The 19,300-nt window shown below is 65.1% G+C and overlaps 4 protein-coding genes across 4 annotated transcripts; 1 reads left to right on the top strand and 3 right to left on the bottom strand.

The window, feature by feature from the left end:
* Window positions 1-17: 17 nt before the first annotated feature.
* CHLRE_02g106400v5 (uncharacterized protein) lies at window positions 18-6,513 on the top strand. Its single transcript, XM_043059808.1, has 15 exons — window positions 18-333; window positions 430-922; window positions 1,086-1,180; window positions 1,493-1,555; window positions 1,780-1,850; window positions 2,014-2,116; window positions 2,320-2,424; window positions 2,734-2,920; window positions 3,280-3,484; window positions 3,735-4,218; window positions 4,368-4,482; window positions 4,653-5,233; window positions 5,403-5,519; window positions 5,736-5,785; window positions 5,940-6,513. The coding sequence occupies exons 1-15, from the start codon at window positions 46-48 to the stop codon at window positions 6,103-6,105; spliced, it is 3,123 nt and encodes a 1,040-aa protein (XP_042927442.1). The 5' UTR covers window positions 18-45; the 3' UTR covers window positions 6,106-6,513.
* A 2-nt stretch (window positions 6,514-6,515) lies between these two features.
* Window positions 6,516-9,717, bottom strand: CHLRE_02g106350v5 (uncharacterized protein). Its single transcript, XM_001699918.2, has 5 exons — window positions 9,295-9,717; window positions 8,809-8,889; window positions 8,331-8,492; window positions 7,564-7,608; window positions 6,516-7,391 (listed from the first exon to the last, which is right to left on the bottom strand). Exons 1-5 carry the CDS (start codon window positions 9,505-9,507, stop codon window positions 7,293-7,295), a joined length of 600 nt encoding a protein of 199 aa, XP_001699970.1. The 5' UTR covers window positions 9,508-9,717; the 3' UTR covers window positions 6,516-7,292.
* Window positions 9,718-9,865: 148 nt separating this feature from the next.
* Window positions 9,866-14,317, bottom strand: CHLRE_02g106300v5 (uncharacterized protein). The gene is made up of 11 exons (XM_043059807.1): window positions 13,935-14,317; window positions 13,700-13,775; window positions 13,406-13,556; window positions 13,001-13,090; window positions 12,511-12,570; window positions 12,258-12,380; window positions 11,959-12,065; window positions 11,623-11,752; window positions 11,235-11,387; window positions 10,989-11,051; window positions 9,866-10,647 (listed from the first exon to the last, which is right to left on the bottom strand). The coding sequence occupies exons 1-11, from the start codon at window positions 13,951-13,953 to the stop codon at window positions 10,606-10,608; spliced, it is 1,014 nt and encodes a 337-aa protein (XP_042927441.1). The 5' UTR covers window positions 13,954-14,317; the 3' UTR covers window positions 9,866-10,605.
* Window positions 14,318-14,687: 370 nt separating this feature from the next.
* On the bottom strand, window positions 14,688-19,017 carry CHLRE_02g106250v5 (uncharacterized protein). The gene is made up of 5 exons (XM_043059806.1): window positions 18,670-19,017; window positions 18,137-18,308; window positions 17,904-17,985; window positions 17,465-17,778; window positions 14,688-17,327 (listed from the first exon to the last, which is right to left on the bottom strand). The coding sequence occupies exons 2-5, from the start codon at window positions 18,257-18,259 to the stop codon at window positions 15,345-15,347; spliced, it is 2,502 nt and encodes an 833-aa protein (XP_042927440.1). The 5' UTR covers window positions 18,260-18,308; window positions 18,670-19,017; the 3' UTR covers window positions 14,688-15,344.
* Window positions 19,018-19,300: the final 283 nt, after the last annotated feature.

Below are 19,300 nucleotides of genomic sequence, written 5' to 3'. Positions count from 1 at the left end.
TGCACATCGCCGATACACATCAGACGCGCAGCTTCTCGCAGCACCATGACGACCCCAACAAAAGGCAATAGCAATGCTCGACAACGAAAGAAGGGAGGAACCAGTGCCGAGGCGTCCGCGGCGACACCGTCAAAAGCCAAGCCTGGAAGGGACCATAACGTGCACGCAACCCCCAGCCACTCGCACTCGCACTCGCACTCCCAGTCTCAGCAGCACCGGCAAGGACCGCATGCTGCCCAACCAAAATCGGAGCGGCGTCTGGTGCTATGGCTGGCGGCGGCGGGGGTGGTGCTGCTGCCGCTGGTGCTGCTGCCGCCCGCACTAATGGTGGAGGCGAGTACGGCTGAGCCTGCCCATGTACTGTACTCCAGGGGTCACGCCCCCAACACACCGTCCCATAAAACGCAACCCTTGCCCCCCATCCCGCAGGAGGGCCCAGTCGCTGAGCTTCTGCACGACTCCCTGGGCCTGCCTCGCCTCAATGCCTACCTACCGCCGCTCCCCTCCATCGTAGCCCTGGACTCATTGCTCGCCTCCGCTGGCTTCGCCGTGCCCTCCTCCGCCCTCAACGGCACCAGCGCCGCCGCCGCCGCCGCCAACAGCAGCGCCTATAACGGCCTGCTGGCGCTGTTCGGCGTCACAGGCGACATGGCATCAGCCGGCATGGATGGTCTGACTAGCCGTACAGTGACGGCGGCGCAGCAGCTGCGGGCATTCCTAGCACAGCTGCCCGCGCTGAGCATACCCGGCGGCCCGGCGGCGACTGGCGGGGGGCCCGCTGGAGCCGGTGCCGGGGCGGGTGCGGGTGCGGGGGCAGAGGTTAATGCCACGGCGGCTGCGGATGAGGCTGCGGGGCTGCGGCCGGGTCAGCTGATGGCGCGGCGCGGCTACCGAGCCAAACACCCGGTGGTCATTGTGCCAGGTGCGGGCAGGAGGGCGAGGCGGGGCTTGCGGCGGCAGCGGGTAGAGGGCGCTTTGGCTGGGTGCATTGCACAGTTTCTACGGTAGGTTGTTGGCAGCCGCGCGGTTGCTCGGGCTTTGGCCTGTGAGGGTGTGGCCGTGACTGCTGCTGGCGCGCTGTGCAGGCTTTGTGACCTCGGGTCTGGAGCTGTGGCGGGGCCTGCCATGTGGCCAGCGCTACTTCCGACAGCGCATGTGGGGGACCCTGGCCATGGTGCAGGTGTGGGGGCCGGGCAACCGGGGGTGGGGAGGTGGGGGCCGGGGAGGTGGGGCCGGGGAGGTGGGGGAAGGGGAGGTGGGGGAAGGGGTGGCGTACTCGGAACCCCAAAGTCCCGAACAAAGCTAGACCCAGGACGGGGGTGGGGGACGTGGCATTGGGAGGGCACTGGGTACTGGGTGCGGGTGCGGGGATTGTAAGTCGTTTGCGACGGGTTCTCCGCCTTTCATGGGCATGCTGCTTGTGTGACATTGCCGTACGTCACGTCAGGCCAGGCCGTGTCGTTGAGGTCCCCACTGCGGCACTGCCGTACAGGCCTTCCTGACGGACGCGGCGTGTTGGTTCCGCCACATGGAGCTGGACACAGTGTCGGGCCTGGTGCGTGGCTGGGTGTGGGTGGATGTGGCTGAATGTGGGTGGATGTGGGTGGATGGGTGGATGGGTGGGTGGGTGAGAGCGCGCGGCTGCATGTTGACGGCGGCCATGCAACGGCGCACACCGCCACGTATTGCACATAAGGCAAGCCACCAGTTTGCTGCACCCGCACCCGCACCTGCCCCGCGTCCACACCTACCCTGCTCCCTCCGCTCCCCCTGCCTCAGGACCCGGAGGGCATCAAGCTGCGCGCCGCGCTGGGGCTGGAGGCGGTTGACTATTTCATACAAGGCTACTGGTGAGGCGGAGGCGTTGTGGGGAAGGACGCGCATGTGGGGGCGCATGTGGGCATGTAGTGGGGGCTTTGGGCGTTCTCCATAGACCCGGCATTGCGAGCACGGAATCCTGTCCTCGGCGCGCCCTGTTGGCCTCTCCTTCACGTCCTCCTGCGCTGTCGCCAGGGTGTGGGGCAAGCTGGTGGAGGCGCTGGCTGACGTGGGGTACGACAGCAACAGCCTAGTCAGCATGCCGTACGACTGGCGGCTGGCCGTGCCGCTGCTGGAGGTGAGGGGCCGGGTGAAGTGCCGTACGCCTGGTACTTGAAAGGCCGTTAAAGCGCCTGCATGGTTACTGATACTGCTGCGGGGGGCCCCGGTGCAAGACGTTCGGCTTCACGCCGCCAACCTCGACTCGCAGCAGTCCGCGCCGCTGATGCACTCCCGTCTGACTCTCCTGCGTACCATCACCCTTGCCGCCGCCCACCACAGGAGCGCGATGGCTACTACACGCGGCTGCGGCGCACCATCGAGCAGCTTGTGGAGCTGACGGGGGAGCGGGTGGTGGTCACCAGCCACTCGTACGGAGAGAACGTGGTGCGTAGGGGGAAGGGGGGGGGGGGTGGCCGTCCGGCGAAGACTTGCCAGGTGTTTTCGCCATGTGCCCAATACGGCACGGAGCATGAGCTGCAGCCATGTGGGGGCGGGCCGGAGGGAACCGCTACGGCGCCCTCCGCTGTGTACCGTGTCCTGCATGGCCGCACGCCTGGCACTGGCAGGCCGTCAAGCTGGCCGCTGGGCTAGGCTAGAGAGAGATTGAGAGCGAAACAACTGCGTGCTGCTGACTCTTGACGTCTGGTGCTGCTGCCGAGATTGATTGGTGCCCGGTGGCGATGCCCGCCGCAGTTCCGCGCCTTCATGCACTGGGTGGAGGCCGCCGCCGCGGAGGAGGAGGAGGGCGGCAAGCAGCCGCGCTCGGGCGGCGGCAGCGGCCACAGCGGTGGCGGCTGGGTGGACCGCCACATCGCCAGCACCATCAACATCGCCGGCACCAGCCTGGGCGTGCCAAAGTCCGTGTCTGCGCTGCTGTCGGGTGCGCATGGGGCGACACCGGGTCTGGCTGTTCTGTTGGGCCTTAGCCGTGTAGGTGCGGCAGAACAGCCGGCGCCGCCGTCTGTGCGGCGCGAGCTGTCGTGCGGGTGCGTGCGACATGCACGCTCCTCCACACACCCCGCCCCGCCGCCTACCGTATCTTCTGCATCCGCCACACGCACACGCGCATACACGGCTTTGCCTTCCACCTTCCTATGCATCCGCCACACGCACACGCGCATACACGGCTTTGCCTTCCACCTTCCTACCCACCTACCCACCTACCTACCTACCTACCCGCCCGCCCTCTGCACGCTCCCTCGCGCCATCCTCCCTCACGCCCCCTGCACCCGTATTCAGGCGAGACACGCGACACCGCCCAGCTCGGGGCCCTGGCGGGCTTCCTGACCTCCAACATGGTCCCGCGCGCCGCCCGCACCCGCGTGTGGCGCAGCTGGGGAGCCTCCTACGCCATGCTGCCTGTGGGCGGGCCGGGCGTGTGGGGCAACGCCTCCTGGGCGCCCGACGACACGCCCGAGATGCGGGCCAACCGCCGCACGTTCGGGTGAGGAGTGTGCGGCCGCCGCCGTGTCGCACGTGTGCGGCAAGAGGGAAAGAAGCTGCATGCCCGTGTCGGCTGCTGCGGCGAATCCTGTTCGGTCCCAGATGTCGGGTATGCGCGCTAGCGCTCCCATATCCAATCGCCTTCCCATCGCGCCGTTCTCCAGTCCCCGTCGCACTTTTGCCCACCCGCATCGGCCCCCGCCTCACCCTTCCCATCCCCTCCCCGTCCTCCCCCCCCCCCCGCGCCGCAGCTCCATGGTGTCTCTGTGGCCGCACAACTGGCAGGCGCTCATGGCCGCCGCCCCGCAGCAGCAGCGCGAGCAGCTCAGCCAGCTGGTCGCCGAGGTCAGCCAGGACGTGGATGCGGGCAGCGGCAGCGGCAGCGGCAGCGGCAGTGGAAGCGGCAGTGGAAGCGGAAGCGGAAGCGGAAGCGGAAGCGGAAGCGGAAGCGGCGAGGATGCTGTCAATGGAACTGGCGGTGCCGGCAGTGCCGGTGGTGCAGCGCTAGCTCCGGCCGAGGCAGCGGCGGTCGGCACTGCGGGTGGCGGCGACAATGCTACGGCTGCCACGGCTGTAAACAGCACCACAGCCAGCAACAGCACCGGCTCTGCAGGCACCGGCAGCAGTGGCAGCGGCGGCAGCAGCAGCAGCAAGGCCATTGCGGCGATTGCGGACACAATTAAGAAGCTCGTTGGGGGCGGCGTTGATGCCGCAGAATTCCTCAACAGCGACCATGTGGGTGAACAGCACAGTGCCAAACGCGCCGCAAAGCAGACGATTTCCTCGTTTGATATACTGTGTGGGCTATCTGCAGTGACGCGCCACTGACCTCCCGACTCGCCGTTGCCCCCACCTGCCACCTGCCGCCTGCCGCATCCCCGCAGGTCACACGGCTGGACGTGTCGGGGTTCATCGCACTGCTGCGAGAGGTGGGCGGCCCCCTGGTCAGCGCCAACATCGCGCAGTGGGGCGCACTGCAGCTGCCGGCGGAGGAGGCAGGTGCGTGCGGCGGTGGCCGGGCCGCCTGCTCTTGGAAGCGATGGACCCAGCGGATGACGTCAGGCGGCGTTCCGTCCATTGTGTTAAACATTATGTGTTGCTGCGGTGCGTGAGTCTCGAAGCTTAAGCTGAAGTACCCGCCGCGCTGCGCCCACATCAATCGCCCGCAGCCGAGGCGGTTCGTAAGCGCGCTGCCGCTGCCTCAGACCGCGCCGCCCCTGCCGCCGCCGGCAGCCCCGCGGCACAGGCGGTGGGCGGAGCCGACAGAGTCAAGGACTCAACCGCTGGCGGTGCCGGCGCAGCCGGGATCGGGCGTGGCGGCTCTAGCGCGGGTAGCGGGCGGGTGGCTCTGTTTCCTGACGCCACCCGCACGCCGCTCCCTAGCGCTCCCAAGACAACAATGGTATGCCTCTACGGCGTTGGACTGCCAACGGAGCGCGGGTACCACTACCTCAGGCCACCGCCGCCGACCGGCGCCGCGGCCACCGCAACTGCTGCGGCCGCGAATGCGCCGGCGGGCAACGCCGCCGCCGCTCCGGCGGCGGACGCACAGCCACCGCCGCAGGCCGCTGGGGGCGGTGACGGTGACGGCATGGCGACAACGGACGGCACTGCGGAGGCTGATGCGGAGAGGGGGGTGCCGCCGCGGGGCGCCACCGCATCCGGGGAGGAGGCTAACCCGGACGCGGGCGGCGATGCCTCATCGGGTTGGATGATCATGAAAGACGTCACGCAAGCGCAGAGCGCGTTGGTAAGAGGTCGGGGGCTGCGGGAACAGGAGTTATGGCTATGTTCGGCTGTACCGGTACCAGGTCCGCGCTCGTCACAACACCTCCCGCCCTCGCGTGCGTCCTCCGTATACTCCGAGTCCATTTGCCCACTCGCTCTCGGCCGCTTTGCTCCTGCGCCCTGTCCCCCAGGACGTGGGGGTGCACATCAGCGACGGCGACGGAACAGTGCCGCTGCTGAGCCTGGGGCTCATGTGCCGCGGCGGCTGGCGGGAGGCGGGGCACCTCAACCCGGGAGCCATGAGAGTGGTGGGTGCGGGGCGGGTGGGTGCGGGCTGGGTGCGGGTGGGGCGAGGTGGTGCCACCACATGCCAGGAGCACTGGCCCCAGGCCCCCAGGCAGGGGAGGCGCCCCTTTGGTGCATGTGGATGGTCCGATGTGTTCGGGTTTCGCGCCAGCGGCACTGTCCCACCACTCAGTTGTTGTTGCCTCCCTGCCGCTGCTGCTGCCGTGGCTTGTGCGCAGGTGACCCGGGAGTACAAGCACAAAGCCGTGTCGATGCTTCAGGACGCAAGGTGGGCTGCTTTCGTTGACCGTCGCTTGATGGCAGCCTTATCAGCTAGAACCCCCACATGCAAACCGTGTGCCCACCCAATGATGACGCCCTTCGCCGTGACACGGGATCCGCTGCGCTTGCCGTCGCGCCTCCCGCTGGCCCTTGTCGTACAGGGGCGGCCCCGCTGCCGCCGCGCACATCGACATCCTGGGCAACGACGCAGTGCTGCGGGATGTGATCACGGTGGTGGCGGGCCGGGCGGATGAGCTGGCGGACATTGTCGTCAGCGACATAGACCGCATCGCAGCCGCCGTGGACTGGGCCGCACTGGCCGCCTGAGGGATGCGTGGTGCCTGGATCGCGAGAAGGCGCGGCCTTGAGTGGTCTAGCAGGGGCGGACTGGGGGAGGGTATAGGGGGAAGGGGTTGGCTGGAAGTCAGCGGCGGTGCGCAGGTGTTTGCGCTGGCCCGGGTGTGTGTTGCTATCGTTTTGGGTTCTTGATGTTGCAGCGAGATTGATTGCAGGTTCCCTGCGAGTGCAGCTAGCTTGCGGCGGTGAGACCAATGGCCGTGGACCAGACACGACGTTGCTTAATATGCAAAGCGCGGAGATGGCGAGAGCCTGCGGTTGTCGGCGGTCGGTCAATGACAGGCCGAGGGAGAGGGCTGTGGCGCGTATCTTAGGTGATGTCGTCAGGCTGTACGGGTCCGACCGCTTTTGGAGGCAAGGATGCACAGCCGGGCATCGCACAACCCGTTTGGTTACACGGCTTACACCTCGACGCTTATTCAAGGTTAGGCTAATCCAGTATGAATGCTCCTTGGCCAAAAGTACACGTACAGTTCCCAGAGGACCTTCCTTTCCTTCCTAGAGTGGGCCCACACTACATACATATCACGTTCACCGGCTGAGCCCTTGAGCCCGAAAGTCTACCGAGTTCACATCACCTTCCGGATGTAACCCAGGGGGCGCTTTGGCCCCAGGTACCGTTGGCTCCGATGCCCGCTGGGACCAGGTCAAGCACAGCCCTTCGCAGCATCCCGACCAGCATCACATCCCGACCAGCCAAGCCGACGCCGACTCCACAAAGCTGCCACACCCTCGCCATTGCCCATTGAACGTTGTGCTCTCCCGCTGACCCCAGCCAGACACAGCCCGGTCTCAACCTGCGCGCCGACGCCTCTTCTTGTAAAGCCTATCCAGAAAAGAATGACCAGAACGCACATTGCTAACACAGGTAGCCCACAAGTCCAACACACCCCCAGAAACATCGGTATCAAGGCACCCAACTTCTATTGGGTGCCACCGTGAAGCCTCAGACCTGTTCCACAAGAGCACATCCGAATAACAAACTGGACATCCTCTCCAACGCGGCGTCACAACCTTCAGCCTAATTGCAAGTCCCAAGTCCAGTCCCTACCGTTGATGAATGCAAGCGACGCCACCTACCCCGCTATGCTCCACCACCACAGCGCGATGTCACAGCCGCCCCGCCACTGCTGTGGCTTCGGCACATGCAGCCCCGCTCAGTGGAAGCTGCCCCCCGCCCCGGACTTGTCTCCTAACAAGTACAGGTTCTCCACTACGAGCCCCACCACCACACCCAGCACGGCGCCCACAGCCACCTGCAGGTGCATGGCACGAGGCACACATGAGTGGCCGCTCGCGAAGAGCATCTATACGCACAGGCGACAGCATACACATATTGCCATGCAACAGGACCCACTGCGCACTGTCTCGTCCACATAGCCAGCCAGGCCCCGGGCGCCCGCCCCGCCCCGCCCCGCCCCGCCCCACCTGTATGGGCGTGTGCCCCAGCGAGTCCCGCAGCCGCCCGCCGTCCTGCAGCATCACACACACGAGGCAAGGCAACTGGTAAGAGCTCCAACAGCAGGGCTAAGTCCGTGTATCGACTACAAGTACAAGTGGGGATAGCCATGTGCCAAGGCCACTTCATCCCGCGCTAAACGGGCCCCCCCCGCCCTCCCTCCCTCCTTCCCAAACTAAAGCACACCCGCAGCCCCATCCCCACCTGCAGCCGCTGCCCGCAGCACAGGCGCAGAGCTCCCCCTTGCAGTCCAGCCGCCCTCGGATCGGCTCTTCAATCCCGCTGCCCCTTAACCTCCCTCCCATACGGTTTGATTCTCCGGTAACCCCAGCCCCTCCCTCCCCCTACCCCCTTGCAAGTAACGCCTCTGCCTGTGCTCCGCTAGTTTAGCTTGGTATGGTTTAGCTTGGGCTGGTATTTACCATATGTCGCGCTCCTGGCCCGACGCTGCGTGCCTGGCGCCGGGGCTGCTTTCCTGGTCGCCAGGTAAGTCGTGGGTTTTGTTTGTCGTCTCTGCGTGCCTGTCCTGTGCTGTTGTGCGTGCCACCGAGCCCAGGCGGCGATATTTATCGCCGGCGCCGCTTGCCCTGCTGCTCACGGCGCCTCGGCCCCCACCCCATAAGTATCATCATCTGCAGCTAACGTCTCTACCTGTGCTCCGCTCGTTTTAGCTTAGTTTGGTTAAGTTTGGGCTGGTAATTACAACCCCCCCCATCTCTCCCCCTCCCTGCCCCACCTGCACGGGGTGGTCGGGCGGCATCTCGGCGATGATGATGTTGAGCACGGTGGCCTGGCGGCCCGCGTGCAGCCGCACCCCCGTGGCGTCGTACATGACTATGAGCGCCAGCACCAGGCACGCCGCGAACAGTGTGCTGCTGGTGCCGTTCTCCACACCCACCTGACAGGGGGCCGAGCCGCATGGGGGAGAGGGTGGGAGGGGGTTATGTGCCCGTTCAAGAGTCAAGGAATCGTCGCCCAACCCAGGGGGTAAACACGAAGGGAGGCACACAAGGAGTTGTGTCGGGCGGCGTGCCAAGAGGCGTACGCCGGAGGCAGAGCCACTGCGCATGGCAATGGCTACGGATACTGACACGGTGGTCGGACAGCGCCACGACGTGTGCGGCGCAACAGGCCCGGTGCGGCGCGGGCCCAGTGCAGCAGTGGCACGTGCTATCCCGCCGCCCTGGACCCCTCCCCGTGCCCCCCCTCCTCACCGCTGTGGTCAGTGCCACGATGAGGGCGGTGTGGGAGCTGGGCATGCCGCCAGACCCCACCATGCGTTGCAAGTCCCACACCTGAGGCACAGCGGCAGAGCGAGAGCGCAGGCTTCAAGAGTCGTCAATTGCTCATGGTGTTGTAGGCATAACACCCGTGTAACTACCGGTATGGATTGCTGCCTTGCATCGCTGGTTACCACAGGGCCCTTCCACATGCCCGTACAGGCCCGTAACTCCGTGACCGGGCACTTCAGGGTGTGTGGCCCTTGCGGGGCGTGGCCGCGCAACCCGCACTGCAGTACGGATGCGACGTAACCCTCGCCCCACCCAAGGTTAATTTGGGATTGCAATGAACTACCCAACCTCCCATAACCTCTCGGTGCGCCCGCGCACCTGCACATACCCGTAACTCCTGCCACTATCCAGTCTTTCTCCCCACCGTATTCCCCACACCCGCCACCTAGTATTCTGACATGTGTATACCTGCTCGGTGTAGTAGTGCGTGAACACCTTACAGGTCTGCGCTATAAAAAAGGCTATGAAGGCCGACACGAGGCACCCGTTGAAGAACAGCCCAACGAAGCCGGTGTGCAGGATGACCTCCCTCGCTGTCAATGCATCTGAGTAGTTTGCCGTGTGTGCAGATACTGGGTATTGGACTTCAGTGCCCGGGCCCTCTAAAAAGACAGGTCTCATCGTCGATGCGTTCGAGCTACGTCCAGACCGGAAGTAGGGTATCGGCTCCTACTGACAATTGTAACGCATAACGTCCAATAGTATTAATGCTCCTTGATAGCCGAGTCCGAGGCAGGTGCGGGTAGACAAGTGCCACCTTGTCCGAATCGGAGGAATATTAGGTCTTTCTTCAGCCAGAGGGCAGTTCAAGGTGAGGGTCAGGAAAGACATGAAGGTATACGCAACTTATGCTCGGAAGTTGAGCTTTGCAACCTTTCGGAGGATGAGGCCCAATCCGTGTCGTGGGGTCAGTGGCCCTCCCCCTCCCCGCGGAACTGCATCCCTCCCCTCCCCTAACCCCCGCCCCGCCACCCCCCTCCACTCCTCTATTGCTATACCGCTTTGCCCTTCATTATCCTGCACCTGCCCCCTGACATGTGTACACATTCGTACGCTTACCTGATGGCTTCTATGGCCTCCCGCCCTCGCTGCTCGAACCGCCCATATAGAAACCGTGGCTCCCGCGCGCCGCCCACACCTAACCGCTTAGTGTTCAAATGGAATGCGACACCTTAAGATTCAGGACACATCCTTCTCGGGACTCAGCGCTGCACCGCATGCCTGCGCTCCTACGCGCGCGCCAGCCCCAACTCGGCGGCGCCACATGTCATTCCATCGCGCCTTCACGGCGCTTGCCCCCACGAGCCCCCACGAACAATGCGCACCACCCGCCGTGCTGCTTGGGTTGCACCCTCGTGCCATACGCTGTAACTCCAGCATTCCAAGTCAGAGTCCAGTATCGCTCGCGTCCGGTCCGACAGCCCCTCTCTCCCTGCGTTAACGGCCAGTACAGCCTTTCCATTGCCGCCCGCCTACCGTACGCACGCCTTCGGTACCTCATGCGCAGTCACAAACTCACGCAAACCCACACGGCCCAGAGCCTCAGCAAGCCCAAGCCAGTTCCCGTAGTGCAAGCCAGCCTGCTCTCGCAGCGTGAGTGCAGCTGTACTGCTCTCGCAGGATGAGTGCAGCTGTAAACAAAGCTGGACGCATGAGTGGAACGGCCACTGCAGCGCCGTAGGGCGCCATATCGCCGCCGCTGTAAGCATAGCACCCGCCTCACATGCGCACCATCTTGACCTTCATGCCCTTCTTGGCGGCCTGCATTGCGTGGGGCGCCACAACAACACCAGAACAACACAACATGTCAGCGAGCAGCCAGTCGACTGAAGCAGGTCCCGCGCACGTGCGGCCGAGCCTGACCGACCCCGCTGCTCGACACGGACAACGCGCGACGCCGCAGCCCAGCCTGCCGCGGCAACCTGTCGCAGCACGGTGCGCGTTTATACACTTGTGCAGGCGCCCACCTGCCCGCGCACGCCACGGGCACCAAAGCCACGGGCACCACCACACCCTTGCCTGCGCGCCCACCCTGCCGGTGCATCCGCTCGCCCGCACCCGCCTGCCCACACAGTCGCACACACGCCCTCGTCCAGCCGCACCTGCTTGGCCAGCTTCTCCTCCGCCTTGCGCCGCGCCTCCGGATTCAAGCGCGCCAGCCGCTCCTGTTGAAATTGTTTCGTCGGTGCGAGGGTACAGGTAATGCTCATACTAGACGATGACAGTGAGCAGAATTGAGTGTCGCCGAGTGCCATCAAAACCCGAGCGCACACCTCACATGACATACTACCCCTCAGCCGCCATAACTCGCACCCCATCCGCACCATTAGCACTCCGCCTTCCCTCACCTTCTCCTCGAGCGCCTTCTCGATCTTCTTCCGCTGCAGCGCCTCCACCCGCTTCTTGCGCGCCTCCTCCGCCTCCGCCAGCGCCTCCTCTGTGCGGGCGCGCGCCTCCGCCAGCTTCTTCTTCAGCTCCGGGTTGACGCGGTACATGGCCACCTGCGGCAGGCGCGGCGGCAGCCGCAACAAAGGAACATATAATCAGCAACGTGCTTTCCGTGCGCAGCCCTGCGTCAAGCCCAGCGACTTCATACTTCCGCCTGTGCCTCCGTACCCCCTGAAGGCCCAAGCCTCCGGGTCTCGATTCAGCTGGGCTCGACAATAACTACGGTACCCCAATCCACTCCCGCCAGTCAGGGACGGCCAACCCGCCTTGCCTCCCCCTTCCGCGCACCAGGTCGGTCAGCAGCGGCACCAGCGCCAGCAGCGGCGCCAGCGCGGCCATGTCGTCCGCCGACGGCAGCGCGAACACAAAGCGCAGCACCTGCTTCTGGCCGCCGCCGTTCTCGCTGCTCACCAGCAGGCTGCAGCCACAGAGGCACACAGAGCCAACAACACAACACGTCGGCCGCATGGCCACTTGCAAAAGTGCGCGGCAGCGGAGCATGTGGCGTGCGCACGCCTGCCCAAGCCCCATAGCCCCAAACCCGTGGCGAACATGATTGCAACAGCAGCACTGGCAGCGGCAGCAGCGGGGGCCCTGTAGTCCGCTGTGAGGTCCGCGGCGCACCTGCGGAACAGGCGCAGCTTGTCGGCGTGTGCGGCCGAGGTGAAGATGCCGTGCAGGCGCGGCTCTCCGAACAGGTCGTAGAAGAAGGAGCTGTGCTCGGCCAGCACCTGTGTAGCGAGGCCGCACCACAACTCTTCAATATCTATTCCTCATGGAACCAAGGACAACCAGCGGCCAATCCGTCAGCCGCACGCACGCGAGTGCCCACGCCAGCCCGGAAGTGCGGCCGGGGATACATCGGTGCTCCAGCCAATGCCCTGCTGCCGCCACACCGCACCCGCACCCGCACCCGCGCCCACCTGCAGCTTGGCGTTGTTCCAGGACGGGACGCCGTCGCCGCCCGCGGCGGCGCCCGGTTGCGGCTGCACCTTGACCGGCTTGGTGTAGGCGCGGACGTCGCGGCGGTCCTGCAGCGCCTTGGCCTGCGGGGTGCACAGCACGCAACCGATTGCCGTTGAGCGCGTGGGTAGCGCAGCCCGCGATCGAAGGGTTCAAACGGCAAGGACAGGCTGGTGGGTTGCGGCACACGCCCAGGCCCCACGCCGCCCCCACCTGGCGCGGGGTGGCCACGGCCATGACCATGGGCGACATGTCGCTCACGTACACCTCAATCTGTGGGTAGGTGGTAAGGCAGGCAGGCAGGCAGGCAGGCGATCAGGCGAGTAGGCGTGAAGCCTCAGGGCTTGAACAACACGCAGCGCAGCGTTGTGCCCAGCACCTGTCCCACCCCATCCCGCCTCACCGCACTGCCATCTCCACCTCCGCCCCGCCCTCGCCTCGCCTCAACCCCTGCCCCCACCTGCCCTCTGTCCCGCCCCCCACTGCCCGCCTCCTCCTCCCCGCCCTCTTCCACCTCTCAACTGCCCGCCTCCACCTCCGCCTCCGCGCCTCCGTTGCCAGCGTCCCGCCCAGTGCCGCTCCCCCCTCCACTCCTCCATTGCCCCGCCCCCACTGCCCCTCCACTCCTCCACTGCCCCCGCCCCCACTGCCCCTCCACTCCTCCACTGCCCCCGCACCCCCGCCCCAACGGCATCCCCCGCACCTCCAGCAGGTCCTCCTGCGGGAAGAACAGCCCCAGCAGCCAGCCCAGCAGGTCCGCGCGGTTCTTCAGGACCAGCGTGGCCAGCAGACCCTGTGTGTGCGTGTGCAGCGGCGCGGCATGGATTGAGGCGGTGTGAGCCAGAGGCAGCACAGGATGCAGGTGTGTTACGGGTGCAGCGGGACGGGCTGCCTGCTGCCCAGGGGCTCAGTATGAGGACGCCGCGGGGTTATCAGCTGCGTGTGCTCTGGCTCCGGATAGCACATGGACGTGCATGCATCGGGAGCTGGGTGGCTCTACAGACCGCCTGCGCGCGGCAAATGCCTTCCAGCTCTCTCGCCGATCATGTGCCTGTCCCATACCATTGCATCCCACCCCACACGTTCCATGCCCCCTTTCCCCGCCCACCTGGCAGTGCCTCCTGCCGCTGGCATAGAACTTGTAGGTGTTGGTGCTCTCCTTCACCAGCGCCGAGCGCACGCCGTTGGGGCCAGGGTCGCCGGCGCCGCACATGGCAAACTGGCGCGGGAAGATGGAGTCGGGCGAGACACAGTGCTGCCTGTTGTAGAGCAGAGCAGCGCATAGTGGCAAAGGCTGGGTTCGGGAAAGTGGGAAAGGCGAGGGGGTCACGAAGCCGTGGTTGTCCCACATGATTTCACCTTTATCCCTGGCCGCCCCCTGGCTTTGCAGGCCCTGCCACACCTTGCGAAGGCCTGAGCGATGGCATCATTGCCACGCGTGCCCAGCAGCGCAACAATCACGTAAAGCAGCACAACCACTGTGGTGTGTGTGTGTGTGTGGTGGGGGGGGGGGTCGGAGGCGGCAAGGACACGTGAGCGTGTGCAGTCCCCCGCAGTCCCCCTGACCTAAGCCCCAGACTTTTTCAAGTTGAAGGTATGCGAGATTCTCGCAGCGTCATAGAAAGCTAATTTCTCACCACCAGCAACAATTTCCATGTAATACGTGCGCGGTGCTGCGGGGGCAACGATCTTGGGCTTTGGCTGAGCCGCTGCCCGGGGTTTCGCGGCAGGGTCATGTTTTGACTCCTTTGTCTGTGCGTGATCGCTTGCGAAAACGTCCTGGCCGACCCCGGCAGGCTGCGGCACAACCTCATCCTCCGGCGCGTCAAGTCCTTCCAGCTCTGCAGCTTTACTAGCAGCTGCATGTAGTATAATTGTGCTGCTTAGAGCCAAAATCGCCAACAAACCTAAACTACTCAGCCATCGTCGGGCCCCCATCGTGGCGAGCCTCCAAGTCAAGATACCTTCTATCCTATAGAGTATGTATCTGCTATGCTAGCACATGCCGAGGGAAGTCGGGACTAGGTTCTGCAATTGGCCATATGAGGTTGCCGGGTTTTGTCATCATCCGCTCTCCACTCTGGTCTGCCCATGTTGGTACACATGGTATTGTATTGGTTGGTCCACACCGGATCGCACCCCTGTTGGTCCAGGTTGGCCCAACCCCCGGCTGTTACAATTTATCTTGGGGCTGTTCACTGAGGGCCTTCTAGAGTTGTACAGGACGAATGATGCCCACACTGTCGTCTGACGGACGGTCAACCTGGGTGCACCCAACTGTACTGCTGCAAGCAAAGCGTGAAGGTGGCTGCTGCAGTGCTGGTAACGGAACCTGCTGGTTGCCTGTGCGTGCCACTGCAGAAGCACTGGATAGAGTCTTGAGGGTCGAACGTTCATCAACTTTACAACTGCACTGTTGTGCGCGCACGCCGGTCTCGGCCATCTAACGTTGGAGAAAGAGTGGTTCCTCAGCCCCCGCAGGGTCTATCTATGAGGAGTCTAGGTAAAAGAGCTAGAGGTTCAATTAATGTAGAGCTAAGAAAAGAAATAAATCAGCAGAAAAGAGATGGACGCAAAACCCAGCCGCGCCAACCGCACTATCGTTGTGCTAAAGACTAAGGAGACCCTGCCGCCTCCATCACATTGCTTCTAGGCGCGCACTTGTGCAGCCGCGCTCTGCTAACATCGCACCTTGCGTCACACCCGAGAGGATACCTGCGAGCCTTGGCTACTCTACAACCCCTCTCTCTAGAGTCTGGCGGTGGCTACTAGCAGCCGTTACTTCTAACTCAAGTATCACACCACATGCATGGGACGCACACAACATCGCGTTGTGGCCAAACCATTCCGCAGCCCCGGCAAGCACCTGTTGCGCTTGCAGACCTCAAACGGAATCCGGCATCAAGCCACGATGCTCGCTTGCATGAAACAACACCAATCCAACCCTGCAGTTAGTACAAACATCCTCAGTGCAGTTAACGACACCGGTACCATACCAAACAAACGCAACTAAGATACGGCGCCGCTACATGCATCCACTCCGCTGCTTAGGCCACCAGACCGCGGCGGCCGAAGCCACGGGAGCCGTCGGGGCCGCGCGCCACATGCACCATGGCCGACGCTGGCGTCACGTGCCCAGAGCCCGCCGCGCCGCCGTCCGAGACGGACGCCGCGGCGGCCAGCACCGGCGAGGTCGAGCCCACCGTCAGGCCGCCCCCGCTGGAGCGCAGGGCCGCACTGGGGCTGTGCTTGGGCACGGCCGAGTGGCCGGCACCTTTGGCCGGGGTGGTGGCGGCCGACTTCGGCGCCGCGGCGGCAGGCATGTGCACGCTAACGGTGACGGCGTGCTCCAGGTCGGCGGCGGCAATGTCGCCGCCGTCCATGACCGCGGTCAGGAAGATCATGGGGCCGGCCGGTGCGGCAGCGCTGGGGGCAACGGCGGCGGGCGCCGCCGCAGACGAGGCCTTACTGCGCAGCGCCGACGCCAGAATGCCCGCGACAGCGGTGGCGGCGTCCTGGGGGTGCATCGGCGACGCGAGCTGCTTCGGCGCGGGCTGCTTGCGCACGGCGGGCTTGCCACCCGCGGCAGCCCCGGTGTTGCGGGGCGTAGGAATGGACGAGGCCAGGATGTTGTTGATGAAGCCCTCCACGTCCGCAACCATCTGCGTGGCGCGCGCGGCCGGCGCGGCGGCGGCGGCCACAGGCATGGCGCCGGCGGGTGCCGCGGCGCGCAGCATCTTGGGCGCCAAAGGCGCGCCACTAGGGCTCACGACCGCAGCCTCGCCCGAGGCCGTGCCAGGCGGCGAGGAGCGGCGGGCCGAGGCGCCGGCGGGCAAGTCCAGGACGAACTTGGGCGCCGACGGCGCGGCGGCAACCGCCACTGAAATTGGGGCGCGCGGGGCGGCGGCCACTGCAGCCTCGGGCGCCTTGGCGCCAGCCTCAGAGGCGCGGCGCTCGGCGGCGGCGGCGGCAATGGCCTCAGCCAGGGCGTTGCCGGGTAGCGCGGCAGCCGGCTCAGGCTTAGCGTGCGCGGCGTGTGGCACGGGCGGCTTGCCGCCAGCCGACACAGCCATGGGGCGCGAGGCCAGCGGCGGCGACACGGCAACCAGGGGCGCCGTGTGCGACGCCAGCTGCGACGCCACGGTGGGCGTGCTGACGGCGCTAGGAACCAGGCTGCTGGCAGCGCTGCCGCAGTGGCTGCTGCCGCCGCTGGTGAAGCTGCCTCCCGAGGAGCGGAGCAGGGGCGAGGCCGCGGACGCAGGCACGCCCGACACGCCATCCGAAAGCCGCTTGGCAGGCGGGCGGTAGATGTTCAGGCGCGGCGGCTGCGCGGGTGCAGGCGCGGCGGCGGCTGACGGCACGGGCAGGGGCATCGCCGGGGCGTGAGCCGGGGGCGGGGGCGGCGGGGGCGGGGGCGCCACCAGAGCCGAGTGCAGCAGCTCCGATGCGGGGGCGCTGTCACAGCTGCGGCGGGGGGGCGGAGGGGGCGGCGGCAGGGCGGCCCCGCCGCACGAGGGCGCGCCACCACCACTGCCACGGCGGCTACCGCCGAAGTGCTCATACGCACCACCGTACGAGTGGTGGTGGTGCGGAACGTGCAGGTGTGCATGGCCGAAGTCGGCGGGCGCGGCGCCGCCCATGGACGCCCAGCCGCCGTGGCTGCTGGCGCCGCCGCAGGACGAGTAGGCGCCGCCGTACGAGGTGTTGGTCATGGTGGCGCCGCCCGAGGACATGCCGCCGTGGCTGTTGCGGCGGCTGCTGGCGGCGGCGGGCCGGTTGGGCGACACGTCGCGGCTGCCCTTGCGGCTGCCGCTCATGCCGCCCTGCACGCTGCTGCCACCGAAGCTGCTGGCGCCGGCGCCGCTGCGGCGCTCACGGTGCTCGGCTATACACGCCAGCAGGCGGCGCACCTGCACGGCGCCATCGGGGGCGTCGTACTCCTGCGCCAGCGCCGCCGCCGCCAGCACCGCGCCCTCCTCGTCCTCAAACTCCACGTACGCGTGCTGGCCCTGCATGTTCTGGCACGAGCTCTGCAGGATGGAGGAGAGCAACGGGGGAAAGGCACAAAGGGGTCAGAAGGTGCACTAGCTGGCATCGGCAGAGCAGGTAGTCCGCAAGCCCTTTTAGGTGTCTTACCCCACGCACAAACAGGCGTCTGCGCACTCACCGTCAGCCAGCTGGGAAGCTTGCCCTTGGACTCGCGGCTGCAGATGCGGACCAGCTTGACGCGGCCGTACATGCGGAACATGTCCGTCACACTCTCAATGGTGGGGCTCGGCAGGGCCGGCAGGTTTTCCACCACGATAGTGCGGCGCTGGATGTCGGAGATGTCGTAGTCAGGCACCGCTACCAGGCGCTTCACGCGCTTGCCGTCCTCCGACAGCTGCAGCAGCTTGGCGTTGCGCAGCGCCTCGGTAATAATAGCCACGTCTTTGGACAGGGCCCGCACCTTGCGGAAGTTGGCGAACAGCTTGACAGGCACTGCCGCGGAAGAGAAGGCAGCAAGGGGCTGATCAGCGGAGGCCCGTCAAACTGCCCGGAGTGTGAGAAACGTACTACGCCTACTCCCGCCCCAAACGCGACCTCTCCCTCGCCGCTTGGCTTACCAAAGCCGTCAGGATCCTTGCGGATCTGCTTGAGCAGTTTCTTGTCCGTGGGTAGGTTAGCATCAGAAAAGTAAAACTCAACCTGCGAGCGCGCGACGTGGCTAGCGTTAGCCTCAAGGACGTATGCCATATATTGCCGATCCCGTTGGGCGCGTTGAGGAGCAAGGCGCGCTGCAGATTGCGGGACCGAGTCGCCAGAAGGGCGCGCAAGAACCCTGGATGCGCCTCCACACCTGCTTCACGAGCGCGGAAAGAAGCTCCGGCGTAATCTCCTGCTGCACTGACTCGTCCTCCGAAGCAGACAGGAACACCTCCGCGTCTGAGCCGGCCGCGGATGTTGCCTTGTGGTCCGCCATTGCTGGTGGTACCCTTGTAGCTCACTCCAATTCGTGTGCCACTGCCTGCCTACGGATGTAAAAGGGCAAGTGCGTATATGGGCAATGCGTCAGGGGCGTTGCCGGCCACTCTCGCGCCAAAAGCACCGCCACGCCAGCAAAGCGAGTGCGAACCCAGCCGACTTTAATTGTTAGGTCAGAATTGGCATGAAGCTATCATAGTAGGCAATCCTGAGCTGGCCTGCTGCGCTCCGGGGCCCGGCGAGAGAAGGCAATTGTGGAAGTGAGCGCGAGAGACGCCAGGCGCCCACGGACCGCTCTAACAATTTGCGACGTCAGCAGACTCACAAAAACGCTCAATTGGAGCACAAACCCCACGTCGCGCTGCTACGGGGTCCCGCGACTCTTGACCCCCGCTACAGGTTACTCACTTTGCAATGCTCTCCGCTTATCGACGAGTCTCAATTAGTGAAAGATGCAGTCGGTGATAGAATGGAAGTCCCGATTGAAGAGGGTCAGCGAAGTTGTTTGAGTCGATGCAGTAAGGGGTATATAGGAGGAGAGGGGAGGAGGATAATGCTAGTAATGATGTCTCTTGGTGTTTGCAAATGGCCAGCAAACCCAAACAATAGTCGGCAAGTCTGCGCAAGCGCCACAAAAGCTGGGTTTCCAACTCGCAATTGCGCTGTACGACGCGAGGGTGTAGCGCGACGAGACAAAGCCCGTAGCCAAAACGCAGGCCAGACACGCGGAAGCTGCATGCCTGATAGTGAGTTACGTCTGAATCCCAGCATTTGCTCGGCTCTCTTCCCAGACGGAGCGCGACTTCCCATCGACGCGGCGGACGCGGCGGCCGGTAAGCTTCCCTGCCGCGCCTGCCAGCGCCTGCCTCCTTCCCCCGTTTGGCTCGGCTTGTAGTCGGCCTCCGCAGCCCGACTCTACTGCAGTTACTCACCTAGCCCATTCCAAAAGGGTCCCCAGTAGTATTACGTACGCGGTTCTCGTGCCGAGCCTCTGTTTTGTCGCACACCAGGGGTGCCCATGTCACACACCGCCGCTGAA

The sequence above is a fragment of the Chlamydomonas reinhardtii genome, chromosome 2 (genome assembly GCF_000002595.2).
Source record: "Chlamydomonas reinhardtii strain CC-503 cw92 mt+ chromosome 2, whole genome shotgun sequence".
NCBI classification, from domain to species: domain Eukaryota; kingdom Viridiplantae; phylum Chlorophyta; class Chlorophyceae; order Chlamydomonadales; family Chlamydomonadaceae; genus Chlamydomonas; species Chlamydomonas reinhardtii.
Note: the sequence above shows the minus strand (reverse complement) of the source record. Positions and strands in the feature narration are given on the sequence as shown.